The sequence below is a fragment of the Kogia breviceps genome, chromosome 10, assembly GCF_026419965.1.
Source record: "Kogia breviceps isolate mKogBre1 chromosome 10, mKogBre1 haplotype 1, whole genome shotgun sequence".
NCBI classification, from domain to species: Eukaryota; Metazoa; Chordata; class Mammalia; order Artiodactyla; family Physeteridae; genus Kogia; species Kogia breviceps.
The window spans coordinates 83,321,595-83,342,474 of record NC_081319.1 but is presented as its reverse complement, the minus strand read 5'-3'; the positions used below and the strand labels follow the sequence as shown (position 1 = coordinate 83,342,474).

General features: G+C 51.2%; 1 protein-coding gene across 2 annotated transcripts in view; it reads left to right on the top strand.

Moving 5' to 3' along the window:
- TRAM2 (translocation associated membrane protein 2) overlaps nucleotides 1-20,880 on the top strand; it is a 70,737-nt gene that overhangs the window by 43,986 nt on the left and 5,871 nt on the right. For both annotated transcript variants that reach the window (XR_010835112.1, XM_059075332.2), the window contains exons 3-5: nucleotides 13,505-13,614; nucleotides 14,083-14,199; nucleotides 19,791-19,849. Coding sequence is in view for 1 of the 2 variants with exons in the window: in XM_059075332.2 (XP_058931315.1) it covers nucleotides 13,505-13,614; nucleotides 14,083-14,199; nucleotides 19,791-19,849 (286 nt within the window). In the remaining variant the exon portion in view is untranslated. The remainder of the gene's footprint in view (nucleotides 1-13,504; nucleotides 13,615-14,082; nucleotides 14,200-19,790; nucleotides 19,850-20,880) is intronic.

Sequence of the window (20,880 nt, the reverse complement as noted above, 5' to 3'; positions counted from 1 at the left end):
GGGGGGTTAGGAATTCATGGGAGTTTTGTGGGGACATGGTTCAACTCATAATACTAGCTGTAAATATATGATTCTGTCACATTATAATAGCTAGTTAAGAAGATTAAGCTCCGTTCAGAGAGATGAACTCAAAGAGGAGATGGGCACAGTTGTTGCAGTCAGAAGTTGTGCATCTCGGGGCAGTGCCGGCGTCCTTGGGGTTTTCTTTATGGTCAACAGCGATGAAGCAGGAAATGTTCTTTTTTTTTTTTTAATTTATAAAGTTATTTTTATTTATTTATTTTTGGCTGCGTTGGGTCTTCGTTGCTGCGCGCAGGCTTTCTCTAGCTGCGGCGAGCGGGGGCTACTCTTCGTTGCGGTGCGCGGGCTTCTCATTGTGGTGGCTTCTCTTGTTCTGGAGCACGGGCTCTAGGTGCGCGGGCTTCAGTAGTTGTGGCACGCAGGCCCAGTAGTTACGGCTCGCGGGCTCTAGAGCGCAGGCTCAGTAGTTACGGTGCACGGGCTTAGTTGCTACGCGGCATGTGGGATCTTCCCGGACCAGGGCTCGAACCTGTGTCCCCTGCATCGGCAGGCGGATTCTTAACCACTGCGCCACCAGAGAGGTCCCTAAGCAGGAAATGTTCTTGTCACCACATCCCGTCTCTCCTCGTTCCCACCTGTTAGGGTTGCCAGACTTAGCAAATAAAAAATCCAAGACCGCCTGTTAAATTGGCATTTCAGATAAACAGCAAGTACGTTTTTTAGTGCAAGTATATCTCAAAGTATATGTGGGGCATAATTATACTAGAAAAGTATTCTCTGTTTATCTGGAATTCAAGGTTCATTGACTGTCCTGTATTTTATCTGCACCCATACACCCAGCCCAGCTCCGGCGAGGAATAAAATGTCATGTGTCTGGTCTTGCCATTAGACGCTCCAAGTCTTTCTGATTCAAATACCACAGAGTATCTGCTGTTATAGCCAGAAGTATATAGACTGTAAAAGGTCAGCAAAGAATAGAGACTTGAGTCTTCCCACACACAGACTCATGGCCTGCTGGCTCCCCTTCTGATGTAGAGCAGGTGACCCCAGACAGGCTAAAATGTACCAGGTTCTCCTGAGTTGTGCCACTAGTTTGCTGAGTTGTCTTGGGCAAACTATGTAGCGTCTGGGTCTCCATCCCCACCTGTCAGATCGAGCGTGAAGGTCCCTGTGTCAACCCCAGCGATTCCCAAAGACAGGATTCCAGGAGGCACTTGCTACTCAGGTTGTCCACAGATGAGCATCACCTGGGAACTTGTCAGAAACACAAGACTCCAGGCCCCACCTCAGACCTTCTGCACCAGAACCTTCATGTTAACGAGATCCCCAGGTGTTTGAAGTGCTGCTGCCCTGGGTGAAAAAGCTCAAAGTAGACTTGCAGGTGACCCTGTGCTTCCAACCCCAAAGGTAAGAGGGGGAAACCCTGTAAATCCAGTAACTCATTTGCATCTTTCTGTTCTCGTCCAGTTTTGGTTTTGCTATAACTGTTTAGTCTAGGAGCGGGGGAGGGGGGACTATCACCAGGTGGATTTGGTTTCCGGCCGGGCTGCTGCTCCCAGAAGTCACGGGCACCTAGGTGTTCCTGGGCACCTAGAGCGAGAAGGCTGGGCGCGAGGGGCCTCTTTGAGAGAGGGGTCGGTTTCACGGTAAGCAAAGGGGACAAGGACCCATCGCCTGGCTCTGTTGGTCCCGGTGGTTTTATCACCACCAGCTGCTGTGTTAGCATTTAGCAGTTGGAGACGAAAAGCCCGGGACCCTCCCACCCCATAGCGTGGCCCTTGTTCTCACAGCCCTTCCAAGATGAGACACACGGCCCCATCGAAACAACCTCGGACAGATGGTTTTAAAGCCTCATTCAGCGAAGGCCTTTGTCCAGGGCTCAGAGTGTGTTTTGTTCCCTTGCTAGCTGGTAGGAGTTAGTCTTGTCTTGTGCTTGTATCATGTACTTGGAAGACTGGCGTCACGTATCAAACCGAGCCCCTGTTTGTAAGATGAGCTTGTGGGGGACAAAAAGGGAAGAGACAGGTGGACGACAGGGGCTCCGGAGGAGGAAACCCGACTTGATTAGAGGCGAAAGCTGCCCGACCCAGACCTGTGGTCTGTCCAGCTACAGGAGACTTGAGACTCACAGAGCCTGGCCTTGTCCTTTTATACCAAGGGAGAGAGTTGCTGGACATTCCCAAGGATACAGCAGTGAGGGCAGAGGAGGGGCTGGGCTGCTCACACCCCGTGCAGCACCAGGGCCCAGGGGAGCTGTGGGAAGGTTGGGTTGCCAAACGGGGTGGTGGGCATGGCCCAGGGGACCCAACGAGGAAGGCAGAGATCTGGGTCCATCCTGGTCCCTTGGGCCAAACAGCTGCCAAGATCCCCTTTGGCCCTAAGGTCCTGTCTATATGAATAAGAGAAAATAAACCAGAGTCTTCACTGTATTGGTTGGCATCTGAGGAAGAGTGGGGCTTATAGCCAGCCCTGGACTTGATCTTTTATTTTTTCAGTAAGCAGAAAGGACTTTATTAAACTTCCTTAGTCTGTTCAGGCTGCTATAACAGAATACTGCAGACTGGGTGGCTTATAAACAACAGAAATTTACTTCTCACAGTTCTGAAAGCTGGACGTCTGAGATCAGGGTGCAGCCTGGTCAGGTGAGGACCCTCTTCCAGGTCACAGACTTCTTGCTGTGTCCTCACGTGGTGGGCGGGTAAGGGAGCTCTCTGGAGCCTATTTTATAAGGGCACTAATTCCATGCATGAGGGCTCGCTCCATCCTCATTGGTTAAACACCTCCCCAAAGGCCCCACCCACTAATACCATCATCTTTGGGGGTTAGGATTCCAACATGTGAACTTGGCAGGGGACACAAACATTCAGAGCGTAGCAGTTATTATTTAAGTATTAAGAGTCGTGCAGGAAAGTGGAGGAACCGTAAGAGGTCACCTCCAGGTATCAGCACCTCGGAAGTGTGTCCCCTTCCTGCCTAGACTTGATTTTTGTCCAATCTCCTGTTACAGCCCGGAGAATTTATCCCACGTGGAGCTTCTAGAGGTTTAAGCAAGAACCACTGAGTTGAGTCACTGTGGCTAATTGTTAACCGGCCTGAAGCTGACCAAGCCGGCAGCATCTTTGAACGGCTGCCTCCCCTCCCCCACACTCCCATTTCTCCTGATCAAATCTTTTCTTCTCCTGTCTAGCCAGGATCATGTTTTTTTCTTACTCAGTTGTTCTCACCGAAATAATTTTTGTCCTTAATTTAACAGTGAACTTGTTGATGTTATTTTTATCCAAGTTTTTAAAAAAAGGCTGTGATTTTAGACATTTTTGGGTATGTGATCTCGAGGAGCTGTTTCCTCTTTAAGGCTCTCAGTGAATTAACCAAGCTCACACCTTCCGCCTCCGCAGGTGCTCTTTGCGCTGCATGTTGTCTGCCCAGGACGGCTGTAAGTAGAAGCCTCGGACTTGCAAACAGCCATGGGGCTGAGTGTGGGCCTGGCACCAGGAGATACTGAGCTATTTTTTCTTTCTTGAAGGCCAGAGGCCGGGTTGTATAGCCTTATAAAAAGGAATGGTACATCAGGAAAACTACGTAGACGCTGCGCACTTTGATTTCCAAATTCTCTTTAGTGCATCTCTCATTTTTGCTACATCTCTCATTTTGTGCTATATTTTTACATCATAAACATATCCTTGTCTTCCTACCTTCTATAAAACTGGAGAAAATAGATTACAAATCATGCAGTCTGGGGTTAAAATGGTAACTCTGCAGATTCTTTAATTCTCCGGGCAGCCTGGGAGAGAGAGGGAGGGGGCGAGTGTGTGTGTGTGTGTGTGTGTGTGTGTGTGTGTGTGTGTGTGTGTGTGTGTATTAGTTTGCTAGGGCTGCCATGATAAAGTACCACAGACTAGGCGGCTTATACAATAGTAAAGCACACCCATTCGTAAGGGCACGGCGTGATGAATTTTTACATCTGTGCGCACCAGGTCGGGAGACAGCCCTCCTGACCTTCTCATGCCCCTCCAGTCAACACCCCCTCCCAAAGCATCCGCTCTTCTGCTTTCACGCTTCCTGATTAGTTTTACCTGTTCTTGCCCTTCATTTCTCCCTGATTTTTAAAAATGGCTCCATTGTTGATATCAGTACGTGTGTCAGAATCCCCTGGGGAATTTAAGCACAGATCCCCGGGTCATGCCCAAGTCTCTGATTCACTGGTCCTGGGGTGGACACACATGCAGCAGCGTGCACCCCTGGGATCCACGGAGAGGCTGGCACCGTGGTCCACAGCCACAGCTCGTTAGAACTGTGTGTTATGAGCCCCCGTGCTTATAACTCTGGTCTGTTTACCCGGTCCTCCATAGATGAAAACATCTCGGGTTGTTCCCATCAGTTTATTGTCAGAAACCATGCTGCTGTGCGCAACCTTGTACATGTGTCATTTTGAACGGGGCAGGTACGGCCGTGTGATAAATTCCCAGAGGTGGAATTGGCGCATCCAAGGGCTGATGCGTTTGTAATCACGATGGAAGTTACCAAATTGCCCTTCCGAAGAGGTGGCCCATTTTTGCATCCCATCAGCAGTGTGAGAGAGAGCCTGTTTCCCCGCAGCCTCAGCAAGAGTGTGCATCAAGCTTTGGATTGCTGCCAATCTGATAGGGATGAGATGGTATCTCATTGTAGTTGTAGCTCATTTCTCTTCTTTTTCTTTTTTTTTTTTTAAACAGAATGTTACTGAGAAGAGTGGCATTTTTTAAAGATAACCAGTTATTTATTTATTTGTGGCTGCGTTGGGTCTTCGTTGCTGCACGTGGGCTTTCTCTAGTTGGAACGAGCGGGGGCTACTCTTCGTCATGGTGCGCGGGCTTCTCATTGTGGTGGCTTCTCTTGGTGCGGAGCATGGGCTCTCGGCACACGCACTTCTGTAGTTGTGGCACGTGGGCTCAGTAGTTGTGGCGCACGGGCTTAGTTGCTCCGCGGCATGTGGGATCTTCCCCGACCAGGGCTCGAACTCATGTCCCCTGCATTGGCAGGCGGATTCTTAACCACTGTGCCACTGGGGAAGTCTGGTATATTTTAAAAAATTTTTATTTTATTTATTATTTATTATTTTTGGCTGCGTTGGGTCTTAGTTGTGGCACATGGGCTTCTCTCTTGTTGTGGTGTGTGGGTTTTCTCTCTCTAGTTGTGGTGCGCGGGCTCCATAGTGCGTGGGCTCTGTAGTTTGAGGTACGCAGGCTCTCTAGTTGAGGCGTGTGGGCTCTAGAGTGCAGGCTCAGTAGCTGTGGCAAACGGGCTTAGTTGCTCCACGGCGTGTGGGATCTTCCTGTACCAGGGCTCGAATCTGTGTCCCCTGCACTGGCAGGTGGATTCCTTTTTTTAAAAAAAACATCTTTATTGGAGTATAATGCTCTACACTGGTATGTTAGTTTCCACTTTATAACATAGTGAATCAGCCATACATATATCCCCATATCTCTTCCCTCTTGCATCTCCCTCCCACCCTCCCTATCCCACTCCTGTAGGTGGTCACAAAGCACCGAGCTGCTCTCCCTGTGCCACGTGGCTGCTTCGCACTAGCTATTGATTTTACATTTGGTAGTGTATATATATGTCCATGCCACTCTCTCACTTCATCCCACCTTACCCCCACTGTGCCACTGGGGAAGTCTGGCATATTTTAAAGAAATTTTTATTTTATTTATCTTATTTGTTTGTTTATTATTTTTGGCTGCGTTGGGTCTTAGTTGTGGCACGTGGTATTTTCATTGTGGCATGTGGGATCTTTCATTGTGGCATGTGGAATCTTTCGTTGCGGCACGTGGGCTCTTCGTTGCGGCCTGTAGGCTTCTCTCTAGTTGTGTGGGTTTTCTCTCTCTAGTTGCGGCGCCCGGGCTCCAGAGCTCATGGGTTCTGTAGTTGTGGCGCGTGGGCTCCAGAGTGCATGGGCTCTGTAGTTTGAGGTATGCAGGCTCCCTAGTGTGGGCTCAGTAGTTGTGGAGTGCGAGCTTAGTTGCTCCGCTGCATATGGGATCTTAGTTCCCCGACCAGGGATCGAACCCCCGTCCCCTGCATTGGAAGGTGGATTCTTTTCCACTGGACCACCAGGGAAGTCCCTTCATTTCTCTTCTGTGTGAGGTTGAGCATTCTTTTAAATGTATAAGGGCTATCTGTGTTTCTTTTCTCTGTGAACTGTCCGTTCATACCCTTTGCCCATTCTTCTGTTGGGTTTGTTATCTTTTCATCCTTAGGTTCTAGTGCTCTCCATACATTAGCGAGATTAGCCTTTGTTTATGATCCAAATTGTAAACATTTTCCCCTTGGTCATCGCTTGCCTTTTGATTTTGCTTATGGTATTTTTTCATATCTAAGTTCTGGATTTATATATATTGTAAAAGATTCAAAATAATGGGAAAACAGTTGGCCAAAAGCACAAAAACCAATAGAAAGTAACTTTTACAAATCCAGGCTTGCAGGGCTTAGGAAGGAAGCCGGGAGAGAAAGGAGGAATCCACGTTGTGCAGTGATGCTCTTTAAGCCACCAGGTTTTCAGACAAAGGCAGAAGCCTCGTTGGCAGGTGACCAGACTTTAAGGGGATGTAAAGAGCGGATGGGGCATCAGCCACAGGTGGCCACGGGCCAGCTCAGCTCCCGGGGAGGAGGTCAGAGACTGCACAGCTGTATCTGGACAAGACGGGACCTGTGAAGGCATGCAGGAGAAGCTGCCTACAGGTGACACCAGGGGAAACAAGAAAATGTCTATTAGTCATAGGAAACAAAACAGGAGGCCAGTAAGAGTGCTGCTCCTAAAGGGCCAGCTCCCCCTGCGGTGGTCAGGACAGCCAGGCTCTTATTGATCACGTTGACTCTCTTTTTAAACTTTGATCAGAGATAAACAAAGCAAGTGTCCCTTTTGATGGAAGACAGGATAACATCCACAGAGGGTGGGTCGTTATTGAAGGTGCTCCTTCCGGGGTGAGGTTAACCCCTCCAGGGAATATACTGACCTACTCCATGGTGGTGCATAGGAAAGAGGGCTCACAGGATATGGGTGTTGGGAGGTGTCAGGGGTCATCCGGGCTAGGGATTGCAAATTGGTGGCCTGTGGTCGGAGTTGGCTTGTGTGTGTATTTTCTTTAGGCAGTTTGGTGTTGGCCCATAAAGTGTTTTTAAAATTTTGGAATTAGTCACCGGCATTTAACAATCAGATGATTCATGTAGGGATTTCTCTCTTTGCTTTTGAAATATGGGGCCACGCCCCTCCCAGGGCCTTCCCCATTCCTTCCTTCACCCCTTGGGACATGCACTCTGCACTTTGCCACAGTCTCCACTCCTCTCTAATGTCTTCCCGACATTGAGACTGCGTGGCAGCCACCATGTATCCCAGTTTGAATTGTTGTTTTTCTTTTAGTAAGGTTGAAATGGAAGTGGATCTTAAACTTGTTTCTCTCTCAAAGTGGAAATGTGGAAGACAGACAGAGAGGGCCCTAGAGCTAAGGAAAGACAGGGGGGAGCATATTGTGGCACTAAAGACCGTTCCCTGTTTAGTGCAGCGGCCTCTGTGTTGAAAGGATTTATCTTAAGACGCCTGGACCACTTTGCTCATTGCGTTCCCCACCTGGTCTCTGCGGGTGTTTTGCTGTGACTCAGGGCCAGACTCACTTCTCTGGTCGAAGAGCTCAGAGATGTGCTGAAACATATACTCTTCTAAAAAAAAAAAATCACAGTCGCTCACTGCCAGACCATCGCCGTTCTTTTTGAGAGCTCATGCAGGATAGGGGCACTGCTTAAAGGGTCAGAGCTCTCACTTGGGGAGTGAGAGGATTTTTATAAGAATTAGTGAGCAGCCAAAAATTTCAGAAGGAAAAAAACCCCCCAAATATCCATTTGTTTATAGCCTCTTGGAAAAACACAAAGTTCCAACCTCCATAGCTCTGTGGCAAAGCCGAAGGGGCCAAACCCATCTACTTTCCTGCCCTGTTCAAAAGCAGGAAGGCAGCAGACAAGGGGCAAGCAGTAGAGGTAATCTGCATGAATCAGAGCACAGCTTGTGAGTATTTGGATATGATGCTGCTTGTTCTGTTGTAGGGAGAAAGAGATCAAAGGAGCAGCTTCTTACCAGCAGGGGGGCGGGGCCGGGGGCGGGGGGATGTGAGGTGGCATTGGGGGCTGGGCCGGGCCTCTGGACCCTGGGAGACCTGAGAAGTGGCCCGTGCCCCTTTACCATGTGAACCCTGTTTCTTCATCTCCTCTGCCCACGCCGTGGGTGGTTACAGGAGTCAAATGAGACGGCACGCTGAAGCGTTCTGAAAGCACGGGGGCTACAGAGGGCAGACAGATTCCAGAGGGAACTTTTTAGGGTCATTCTCCACGGCCAGTCTGCCAGCTGGTCCTCTTGGTTCCATCACCCACAGCTCTCCCAACTTGTCTTCTCCACCACACGGCCGCCACGTGAGTGCAGGGCGCTCCCGCCCCCCAGCCTGGGCTTCTGTGAGTGCCTCCTGACTGCTCTCCCGGCCCCATTCCGGCCCCCTAGGCCATCCACCTGGCAGGAGGAACGCATCTGTGACTCAGTCCTCCAGAACCTTCCCTTGCCTTTGGAAGCGTGTCTTACCACGACCTGTCGGGGGAGCCCCCTGTGGCATGGCTTGCCCAGCCCTGCTCTGCAGGTCACTCCCATCCTCTGTCCAGCAGGACCTTCTCTGGATGCCTCCTCCCCGACCACTCCACCCTCACCAGCTCTCTGGCTCAGTGACCCTTCCTCCCCAGTGCCCTAGCCACGTCACAGCACTGATCACACCTGGCCGCTGGTGTTTTTTTTTAATTATAGTGAAATACACATACCAGGAAATGGACCATCTTAATCATCTCTGAGTGTACAGTTCGGTAGTGTTAAGTACATTCACACTGTCGTGCAATCTCCAGAACTCTTCGTTGCAAAACTGAGACTTTGTATCTGTTAAACAGCAACTTCCCATCCTCCCTGCCCCCAGCCCCTGGCAACCACTGTTCTTTCTGTGTCTGTGAATTTTCCTCCTCTGGGAAGCTCCTGTGATGGAATCATACAGTATTCATCTTTTAGTGACGGCTTATTTCCCTTAGCATTATGTCCTTTAGGTTCATCTCTGTGTAGCATGTGACAGGATTTCCTTCCTTTTTAAGGCTGAATAATGTTCTCTGGTATGTACAGACCACATTTAGTCTTTCCATTCATCTGTTGATAAGACACTTGGGTAGTTTCTACCTTTGGCTGTTGTGAATAGTGCTGTGAACATGGGTGTACAGACATTTCATCAAGATGCTGCTTCCAGTTCTTTCGAGTCTGTATCCAGAAGTAGGATTGCTGGGCCATCTGGTAGTTCTATTTTTAGTTTTCTAAGGAATCATCATGCTGTTTCTGATAGTGACTGTACCATTTTACATTTTCACAAACAATCCACGAAGCTTCCAATTTGTCCACACCCTTGTCAACACTTGTTATTTTCTGTTTTTTGTTTGGTTGGGTTTTTTTTGTTTTAAATTGTGGCCATTCTCATGGGTTTGAGGTGGTATCTCATTGCGGTTTTGATCTACATTTCCCTAATGATAGTACCCTGTGCTATACAGTAGGACCTTGTTGTTTATTTATTTTATCTATAGTAGTTTGTATTTGCTAATCCCAAACTCCTAATTTATCCCTTCTCTCCCCCTCCACTTTGGTAACCATAAGTTTGTTCTCTGTGTCTGTTTTTGTTTTGTACATAAGTTCATTTGTATCATATTTTAGATTCCACATATAAGTGATATCATATGATATTTGTCTTTCTCTGTCTGACTCACTTCACTTAGTATGATAATCTCTAGGTGCATCCATATTGCTGCAGATCTTTGCCCATTTTTCAATCTGGTTGTTTTTTTGTTGTTGTTGCCGTTGTTATTGGCCTCTGGTTTTTAGGTATAGAGAGTTTGGTGTGCACTGCTAAGCTCCGAGAGGGCAGGGCCATGCCCACCTCATACCCTGCTGTCCCCCAGCACCCAGCATGGGGCCCTGCACGTGGTTTATTAGTGGATGAATAAACATGCAAGGAGCTCTCATCAGCAAAGGAAAAAAGAATGTATTAGTCTATGCATCCATTCTTGTTTCAAGAAGGTTTTAAGGCTCTGGTCACATCTCTTTGGAACCATATAGTATATGGGGTGACGAATGGAGGTGACTTGAAGAGGCTTTAAGATGGATAATCTAAAGTCTTGACACACGTTACTTAACTACTTTTGGACCATGCTTGTTTGAGCATAAATCCTATTTTCCCTCATAAGGTTGGTCTCGATGGTGAAACTTTGCACGTGTTTAGTTATTTTATAGTTTCAAAATATGCTGCCGTCTAATGAGTCTCCTTTGATCCTCCCTTATGAAGAAGGCAGGGAAAGGGTAATGCCAGCCCTATGATGGAAAGGCAGGAAGGAGAGGCTGACCCATACGCCCATCTCTTCCCTTCCTCCCATGTTTCCTCCTCGGTCCTCGGTGCTGATTCCCCTCCCTGATCTCAGCCCCTTCCCGGGTCAGTCACCTAGTCTTACCAGGTCTCTGCCGCTGATGGCCCTCCTCCCTCCCTGTTCCCTTTTCCCCTTTAATTCAGGTCCCTGTGGTTCCTTACCTGCATCACTGGTGTCTACCTCCAGGCACGATGCTGTTTACTGCTGCCAGAGTAAACTTTCCAAAAGCCCAAATATGCTCATTTTCCTATTGAGTTTGAATTCTTTGATGCTTCCACATTGCCTTCAGGATGAGGTCCACACCCCTCGACGTGGTACCCTGGCTGCCTGCAGCACTGCATCCTCCTTGCCTGCATCCTCTGCCCAGGATGCCCTCCTCCCCGCACCTGACCACCCCAGCTTGTTCTCAAGTTTCTATATCTTCCTGTTTACCCTGAGGGGCTGCCCCAGCTGGAGTCGGCCCTCGGCCCTCGCTTGCCTTGGCTCCCTGTGTGGCTGTGTTTACCTCTTGTCACCGTGTGGCTGTCCGCCTGTCTGTAGGTCACTGTACATTTATTTGTCAGTCTCCCTACTGGTCTGTGCTCTCTGAAGCCAGGGCAGCGTCTTTTATCTCCGTGTTTCAATGATTAGCCCAGTGGCTCTCACAGAGTAGGGTCTTTGTGGAAGGTAAGAGGGAGAGGAAAAGGGGAAGCTTGTCTGATCTCAGAGTTCACGCGCTCCATGTCTTTACTGCCCCCTCCTACCCCCCCACCGCCCACCAGTGCATTCTCCCAGTCCAGGGTGGCGGGGTCATGGGCTGACTCCCAGAGTGACCCAGTCAGCTCTGCTTCGCTCTGCAGCCACCCTGAAACTCACCCACCCTGGCCTGCCTTCTGGTAAACGCATCCCAGCAAAGACAGATGACTCGTGTGTGACTCAGCACAAAGGCAGCACAGCTGGAAAGGGGGCCAGTGTATCTGCTTGGGGGGGAGCGGGCCACAGAGCACCAGGGATCCAGGCCTGCCAACTGGAACGAAGGCATGAATCCTCCTCTGTCCGTGGAGAGGGAGGCTGTAGTAGCAGAGCTTTACAAGACTGAGATACCTGGGAGTCCATCTAATTTATTACTACTAAATAATATTTTATTAAACTACTATTTAGTGCACGCTTACCATGGTTATAGGCACTGATAAGCATCTTGCATACAGATTACCTCGTTTAATCCTCACAATAGCCCAACAACAACAAAAATAGTAGCAAATACATGTATAGCACTTACTATGAACCAGATACTATTCTAAGTAAGCACTTTGCACTTCTGAAGTCACCTCATTCTCACAGTAACCCTGCAGTACAGGAACTGCTGTAATCCTCATTTTACAGATGAGGAATCTGAGGCACAGAAAGGTCAGAGGTGCTCCAGAGTCACATAGGAAATAAATGACATTTTCTTTATCCATTTGTCTGTCGATGGACGCTTAGGTTGCTTCCATGTCTTGGCTCTTGTACATAGTGCTGCTGTGAACATTGGGGTGCATGTATCTTTTTGAATTAAAGTTTTCATCTTTTTTTTTCTGGATAAAGAAGATGTTTTATACATGCACGCGTGCACACACATACACACACACACACTGGAATACTACTCAGCCATAAAAAAGAATGAAATAATGCCATTTGCAGCAACATGGATGGACCTAGAGATGATCATACTAAGTGAAGTAAGTCAGACAAAGACAAATATGATATCACTCATGTGGAATCTAAAAAATAATGCAATTAAATCTATTTACAAAACAGAAACAGACATAGAAAACAGGCTTATAGTTAGTTACCAGAGGGGAAGGTGGTGGAAGGGATAAATTAGGAGTATGGGATTAATAGATGCACACTCCTATCTATAAAATAGACAAGCAACAAGCATTTAATGGATAGCACAGGGGACTATATTCAATCTCATAATAACCTATAATGGAACATAATCTAAAAAAAATATGTGTAACTGAACCACTTTGCTGTACACCTGTAACTGACATGATATTATAAATCAACTATACTTCAATTGTTTTGAAAAAGAGGGAGGTGTGTGTTCCCTGGTGGCCTAGTGGTTACGATTCCAAGCTTTCACTGCTGTGGCCTGGGTTCAATCTCTGGTCCAGGAACTGAGATCCCACAAGCCATGTGGTATAGCAAAAAAAAAAAAAAAAAAAAAAAAATCATCAATATCAAACAAACAAAAAACAAAGAGGGAGGAAATAAATGACAGAGCTTTAATACAAGCTCAGGTTTCTGAGTCCACACTTTTTTTTAAAGTATTTTTATTTTTGGCTGCGTTGGGTCTTCATTGCTGCGTGCTTTCTTTAGTTGCCGCGAGCAGGGGCTACTCTTTGTTGTGGTGCGTGGGCTTCTCATTGTGGTGGCTTCTCTTTGTTGCAGAGCACGGGTTCTAGGCGTGTAGGCTTCGGTAGTTGTGGCTCACGGGCTCTAGAGCGCAGGCTCTGTAGCTGTGGCACACGGGCTTAGTTAGTCTGCGGCATGTGGGATCTTCCCGGACCAGGGATCAAACCCATGTCCCCTGCATGGGCAGGCGGATTCTTAACCACTGCGCCACCAGGGAAGTCCTGAGTCCACACTCTTAACCCTGCATCATGCTTCCTCGATGAAGTATGACCGCAGTCCCATTTTTACAGGGAAGGAAATTACGGCTCAGAGAGGTTGATCACTTTTCTATAGTCACACAGCCAGGGAATGATGGAGGTTGGTTGTCTCCACCTGCTGGCTGCAGCCCCTGTGCCTTCCTGCCCAGATCAGGAGACATCGTCACAATATGCCGTGTGCTGGCTTCTCCTTTCCCCTCTGCACTGGTGCTCCCAAGGGCCAAGTCCAGAGGGTGGGTGGGATTCTCGCGAAGAAACTCTTCTAAGTCTGGGGTTACAGCCAAAGGGGGAAGCATTTGATGGCACAATCTGCTCCAGACCTCCTTTCGGTTTTGGGTCTCAGAGCACTTCGTGGCCCAGGGGTGCCGACGTGGCTCTCGTTGCCTCCACAGATGGCGAGACGGTGCACTACCGCTACGGGCCGAAGGACCTGGTCACAGTCTTGTTCTACATCTTCATCACCATCATCCTGCACGCTGTGGTGCAGGAGTACATTTTAGACGTGAGTGACGTGTCTGGATTCCGAGATGGGAAGCTGCGGGGATTCGGCGGGTGGAGCTCTGAGGCCTCCGCTTTGTTTGGAGGTGCTGGTTGGTCCTAGCAACTGGATCTCCTGCACCACAGTTTGGTCTCCGTCCCCCTCAAAGCCTTTGTAGCACGTGGGACCACAGTGTTTATTACAGGGGAGGGAGCTGCCTGAACTATGACGACACGGTGTTCTCAGGGGTCAAACACAGCAACCCTTGGGGGATGTTTTCTTTACATTTCAGCCAAAGACATTCATCTCGCCGCTTTCTCAAAATGCTTGCCTTAAACTAAACACTATATGCACACACGAGGCTTCCATGAAATAACTTGGATGAGGCTGGCTTCAAACTTCAGCCCTTTTGTGGGGAGAAAACAGGAGTTTGAAACCTGCCGTTACCTATACTCTCATATGTTAATATGCAGGATTCTCTTTATTCTTTAGAAAATCAGCAAACGGCTTCATCTCTCCAAGGTCAAGCACAGCAAGTTCAACGAATCTGGACAGCTGGTCGTCTTTCACCTCAGCTCGGTGATCTGGTGCTTCTACGTGGTGGTGACGGTGAGTGGCCCTAGGGACTGCTGATGGCTGGGGCCCGGGCTGCCAGGTTATCGCCGTGAGAGAGCGTCAGTGGTTTAGGTGCTGTTTAATAGCTGGGGAGCGTCCTCTGGTCCAAAAGTAAACACTTGTTATCGTTATGATGTGATGTCACGGTGATGACAGCGTATATAGCTCCATAGCTCTGCGTTCCGTCCTAGGGCCCTCGCACGGTGCTGTCCCCTGAGCTAAGTTTTATGTTCATTCCGGTACCTGTGTTATGGATCGAAGAAATCCAAGCTCAGGTTTCGCAGTGGCCCCATGGTCACGTGGTTCTGAAGCGGACGGGCCTTGGACTTGAGGGTCTGGTTCCGTTTCACCACCCTGGCCTCCCGAGGCTCGGCCAGCATCCCCCTGCACGCACGTCAGGTCCCGTGAGAGTCAGTGCTGTTTCCACAAATGCCTGGAGGACCAGACTCGCCTCCCCTTTTGCACAAGAATACTCTTATTTCAAGCAACCTTTGGTACAGCAAAATTCCTTCATACGAAGGAATGTGGACAGCCCTTTGGGGTCTTTTGTAACAAGCCTGTCGTCCTAGGAAGTGTTGGAGCACCTCCTGTAACCCCGTCTCTTCCTCAGGAGCTAGAATTGTCCTGTGAGAAATCCAGGCCTGGGGCTTGGAAAATTCAGCAACCCTGTGACCTCCTAGAAGCTTCCTTCCCTGCCTCCCCTGACCTCTCCCCCGCTTCCCCTTCCTTAGCAACAGTGATGAGCTTTCCCGTCCTCAAGACCGACCTGTCTGTCTGTGGGCTGAACAGTGAATCCATATTCTCAAAGCGGGACTCAGCATGCCCTTTTGTATGTTACCTTTATTTCTATTATCATTTAATCACAGAACAATAGGAATTTTAAATGCAGGGCCCAAGGCCTCTGTGCTCTGGAGCAGGCCTGCCACATTGTACTCCCCCTGGGGCAGGCTTTGTGTGTGGTCTGCGTGAGTAGCGCCCCCTACCTTTGTGCAGCACACGTGCGGCCCCGGGAAGTCTAGGTACCGCTGGGCTCAGGCCTCTCCCAGCCACTGGGTGTTTGGTTTACGCGGCCTCTGGAGACCCCGAGCTGCCTTGAAGCAGAAGAGCCCTCGGGTCCCACGGACATTTAACTGCTCTTGCAGGAGAAGCGTTGCCTCCTCTCTGAATCACTTTTGCCCTTCCTGCCTCAGCCCACCGTCCACCGCAGCTGTGACCCAGTTTCACCAGATTCGCAGGCCTACGGCCAAGGAATTTCCCCCCAGTTCCAGAGCGTGCAAGGCTCCTGGGCCGTCCAGGGCTTAGAAATGATGCTCGTGAGTCTGGAGCTGCCACACTTTTCTGGGGACGTTGTTTATAACAGGCTTTTACCATGGTGACAGCCAGGTCTCCACTCAGCATCTCCAGCAGGAGAATCGAGACCCAAGGGAGCCTGGAAAGTTCCAGTGACCCCAGGTCCTGAGACGTCGTGTGGCTCTCAGCCCTCACCTGCTCCCTCCAGGCCATTCTGCATGGAGTGAAGGTGACTGAAGGAGAGAGGGTCGTTTTGTAAAAGGAGTGAAAACAGCTAGTTTTTTAAATCCTGTGTTTCTGTTACGATGAACTTGTTCTCGAGTCTTCTCTTTCGCTCTCCGGTCAGTTCATCGGCAGGTTCCCCCACCCACTGCCACCAGCACATGGAGCGCCTGCCGCCTGCTCTCTGCCTACTACACCTCTGCCCCCAGGCCCATGGGTCTCTCCAGGGGATGCTTGACAATATGCTACCAGCACCTAGTGGGTCGAGGCCAGCGATGCAGCTGAATGTCCTGTAGTGCCAGGACAGTCCCCACAGCAAGGACAGTCTGGCCCCAGGTGTCACTGGTGCCACGGTCAGGAGGCCCTGAGCTGCAATCCAAGGCACCATCATCTCTTGCTGGACCACTTCTGGAAGGAGGCTGTTTCCACTCCTGTGTCCGCTCACCCCAATCCATTGTCTGCCCAGCCAGACGGATCTTTTTAGAACGTGAACCAGATCACGCATCCCCTGCTTCAAATCCCCTGTCGCGCTCGTGCTGAAGTGGTTCTCCTTCCTCACTCCTGTGCTCTGGGTGCTGCTGGCCTTATCCCTCTGGCTCACTGGCCCCAGCCCCACTGTTCCTCTGACTGCTGGCTCTCCTGCCTCCTGGGCTTGGCAGGGGTGCTTCCTCTGCTGCAGTGCTCCATCCCGGCATCCCGTGCCATCCGAGTCTCCGCTTAAATGTCACCTCTGCAGAGAGGTCCCCGCACACTTGTATCTGCTGCAGCACGCCTGTTGCTGTGGTGTTTTCTTGAGCTGTGCGTTCTCTGCTGCCTGCCTCCCCCTCGTACTGGCCCCCGAGCGGCTGGGAGCAGGCAGCGTGCTCACCGCCATCCCCCAGGCGCAGTTCCTGGTGTGTCCTAAGTGCTCAATGTTGTTGTGAGAGGGAATAAGTAGACTGCGAATTGCCTCCTCTCGTTCCAAGCTTCAGCAGTTTTTAAAGTCATGCATTGCTTGTTTTTATGAACAGCATAGATGATCATTTAAAAAAATAATAAGCCATACATAAAAGTTTGAAAAAGAAAGTAAAAATTGACCCTAAATCCCTCCCCCCACGAAATAACCAGTTTGATCTTGGTGTTGAATTCAGACGTTTCTCTCTGCATTGATCCAGGCAGGGTGATGGGGTCGCAGATGGGCCAACTGCTAATTTAATAAGAATGTCGACCCTCCTACCTTTAGTCTAGCTCTCAGCTGCTGTTCATCGCTCAGGGGAAACAAAACGCTGTACTGGCAAAGCTGGGGGTGGGGGGTGCCTGGCTTCCCGGGATGCCTCCCTTCACGGTTTAAACCTGCAGCCGGGCGCTCAGCGGGAACCTCGCACGGGAGCGCCTCCGAGGCAGGGGCTCGGGGAAGGGTTGCCTCCTAACACACAGACTGCCTGCAGCAGAACCTCAGCAGTGGGTGTTCCTGAAGGACCACCGGGTCCTGGTAGCAGCTAGCTGTGTCAGGACTGGATGCTGCTCTCTCTTCCTGTGGTGCTTTTTGTTCATCTACTGGAAGGGAAGGCTGCAGGGGAGGGGAGGGGGTGTGCCAGCTTGCCGAGGCCTCCCTTGCTCCTCAGGAGAGAACAGAGGATCTCAAAGGCCGCCCCCCCCCCAGACGGCAGGCGCCCTGGCGGGTGGGATCTGGGGGCGAGCCCACACTCGGTGTGCTGTGCTGAGCTCCGAGGGGCCCCAGCCCAGCCTCCCTGGGCGGTTGCCTGGCCCGAGGTCTGGAAAAGACTGTTCTCGGAGCAGTGAGTCATTCTTCCTCTGGCTGCCCTGCTCGCCGCCCTCCGCCCGGGACTGCCCCTCGCAGGCCGGCGGCATTGTTCTGGGGCGTTTTCTGTGCGTTTTCACAGTTCTGATTTCTTTGTCTCCTAAGTAAAGGGCCAAGCCGGGGAGGGTCCCTGTTTAAAATCACAGGATCGTCTGGGCTTTCGATTTCTGTCAGGGCTGCTTTTCTTGGCCAGTCTTTTTTTTGGCGGAAATTCTTCTCCCACTTCGATCCCAGAAGTACCATTTTCATCCTTAAATACATTGATTGGTGCTTCCTCTAGGAAGGAACGGCCTCCCTGCTTCGGTTTCCCTGGAAAGGGGGTAGGGAGGGCAGAAGGCCGTGAACCTGTGTGCCCGGGGCCGGCATCTGATGCAGGCGGCGTGTGGGGGGCAGAGAGGGGTGGCCCCAGTGTGGGTGCGGAAAAGCCCTCTCCCCCCACCCCCGCGCGCCCCAGAGCCTCCCACCTCTGCCGGACTCTGAGGAAGGAGATGGAATGCGGCCAGGAGGGTTTGGCGGGGAGACCCTTTCCTTCAAACCGAAGTTACTGTGACTGCCCTGGGGTCTGCGCCTCATGGGACCCGTCCGTTGAGTCATTGTGTTGATGAGGCCCTGGTCGTATCTGAAATGTCCAGGGGGCACTTAGTGACTCGGGGTCTGGGTGGGGGGCGGACCGGCCCTCCCGTCGGGGAGTACGACCGAGGCTCCAGTAGTCACCTGGAGGCTCCGCCCCACCGAGCGCAGCCCCGTCCTCAGTCGCGTTGGGAACATCTGAGGGTCTGGGCCTCGTCGTCAAAGCCACCAGTTCGGTTGGTTTATTTCTGACTCCCCGGGACAGCCAGGCCTGGGGCGCTTGGACCTGGAGGCCTGAGGCGCAGCTCAGAATTCAGTCGTGCTGCTAAGAAGCCACCTTGTTTTGGGGACTCCCTCCTTTCCCTGTTTGTAAAAGGAGGCTAGGCTGGCGTCACCTCCTCCGCCCTCCCTGAGCGTCGCATGGCGTCAGCCTCCTTTTGCTAGTGGTGGGCCGTTTCCTCGTATGTTCTGTAATCTTGGGTTATAAACTCATCTTTAGCGAGGCTGTATGTGTGAGAACCCTCTGCGTTCTCAGATGAAAGTACGTCCCGAGGGCTTCACCCGCCCACAAATACTGTTAATACCGAGTTCTTTGTGTGAGGGCTCCTAGACACACACGTGATGTCCATTTGAGCTCCAAACCCACGTGAAAGTGAATCTGAGATTATAGATTTTCAGGGGGTCATATTTTTGTTTCCATCCTGAGCTCTGGGTGAGCAGACATGGTCCTCTTCTCCCTGTCTTACTCATCGGACCCTTCCTAGTCTCCCCTTTCTCTGGGGTGCTGGCCCTTTAAGGGTCTTCTCTTCCCACGCAGGTGCAGGTGCGAAAGCTCTGGCGCTACAGCCTCACCCCCTGCTCGGGCTTTTAGCCCCCTACCCTCTTGGGCCCTTGGGTTTTCCCTTTCTCATTGTGAGCTCAGCTTTGCATTGAAAAGAACATTTGTTAGACTGCATCCAGCATGTCCAGATGTTTTGTAACAGGAGGGTTTTCAGGTCGCCTCCCCTACTCTGTAAGAGGACCTGGGCTAGATACTGGAGATGCAAGGAAGCGCCAGAAAAGAGCCAGAGAAAAGAAGCCAGAAAAGAAGGCATGAGCAGAGTCCTGGCGGCCCAGCAGTGATGGTGCTACGTGATAAGTGTCACACGTGAGGCCCACTGGGGAGGCCCGTGGGGTCCTGCCATTCTTTTTATTTGTGGTGGTGTGAAAAGCCAGAGTAGGCTTTTCGTTTTTCCAGTGGACGGTGGTTCTGGAGTCCCATTTGCTTATTCACCCTACAAGCATTTCCCGAGTGCCTGCATGCCAGGCATAATACTCGACGCTGTCACGTAAACATAAACTGTCACATTTATTTCTAACAGTAATTCTGGGAGGGTATTTTTATCCTCATTTTACAGATGAGCCAGCTGCAGCTCAGGGAGACTAACTTGCTCAGAGGATGCAGCTGATCAGTGTCAGACCCACAGTCAGACTCCGGTCCTCTGACCCCAGAGCAGGGCTCTTCCTCCTACGTCACGGCTCTGTCTTATAGCAAAGAGCCCGGCCAAGTGCCAGAGGGCCTCCGTGTTCACGTTTCCCGTTCCTTCCTCATTCCGGCAGCTGGGGACTAGGTGCGACCCTTATCCTGACCCCTGACCGCTGGGCCCGCCCAGCAGGCCTCATGTTCACATCTCTAAACGCTGTCTCTTCCCGTCCGCTACAGGAAGGATACTTAACAAACCCAAGGAGCCTCTGGGAAGACTATCCGCATGTGTACCTCCCGTGAGTATTGTCACCCTCGGTCCCCAGGAAGGAGCGGGCTGGTGCACTGGGTTCTCCGCCCCAGAATGTGGGCAGAACAGAGGCCGGTGGGCCCGAGGACTGGAGCGCCCCCGAGCCTGGCAGGGCCCAGTGTCGTGGAGGCAGGCGTCTGGGAGCTGCTTCCTCCCCGTGTTCTTACGGGCGATTCCTGAAATGACACGTCACCTGCAGGAGCCCGGGCACAGGGTCCTGTTTCTGCCCAGGCTGCCCTCACAGAGCACCGCAGGTGGCGGGGTTCCCAGGGGCTTATAAACAGCAGACATCCCTTCCTCACAGTTCTGGAGGCTGGCAGATGCAGTGTCTGGTGAGGCTGCTTCCTGCTTCATGGATGACATCTTCTCTTTGTGTCCTCACATGTGGAAGCGGAGACGGGCCTCTTTCTCAAGGGCACTAATCCCACTCTGGAGGGCTCCACCCCCATGACCTAATCACCTCCCAGAGGCCCCACGTCCCGGTACCATCGCCGTAGGGGTTAGGATTTCAACGTGTGAATTTCGAGGGGGTGCAAACATTGGGTCTGTAGCAGGTTCCTACAGCGCCTGGGAGGGACGGGGAAGCAGAGCCTCTGCACGGACCTTTCTGGGCTGCGCCCTCCTGGCACCTGCACACGTTCACACACGTCTCCCCTCGGGCCTCCTCTGGAGGCAGCACCCCTCCTCTCCTGTGGCGACGGGACACCGGGAGGGCAGAGCTGGGCCTGCGTCCCCCAGAGACCACGGCCCTTAGAACAGCAGCACTGGAGACTCAGCAGTTAGGTCCTCCCTCTGCCGCTGAGACCCCTCCATTCTTCAGCTCATCCCTGCCACCCACCCTCTCCTGCCCCGACAGCGCTCTGGATTCAGCCCCTCCTCAGCCTTCCCTCCTCCTCTGCTCTCTTTTCATCCTTCTTGTGCCTTTTCATGGACTTCCCGTGTCCCTCCACGTGCATGGTCTTGTCTGTGGAGCAGTGTCCTGGGCTCAGGGGTGTGGTGCCCACCATCCCCCCACCTCCT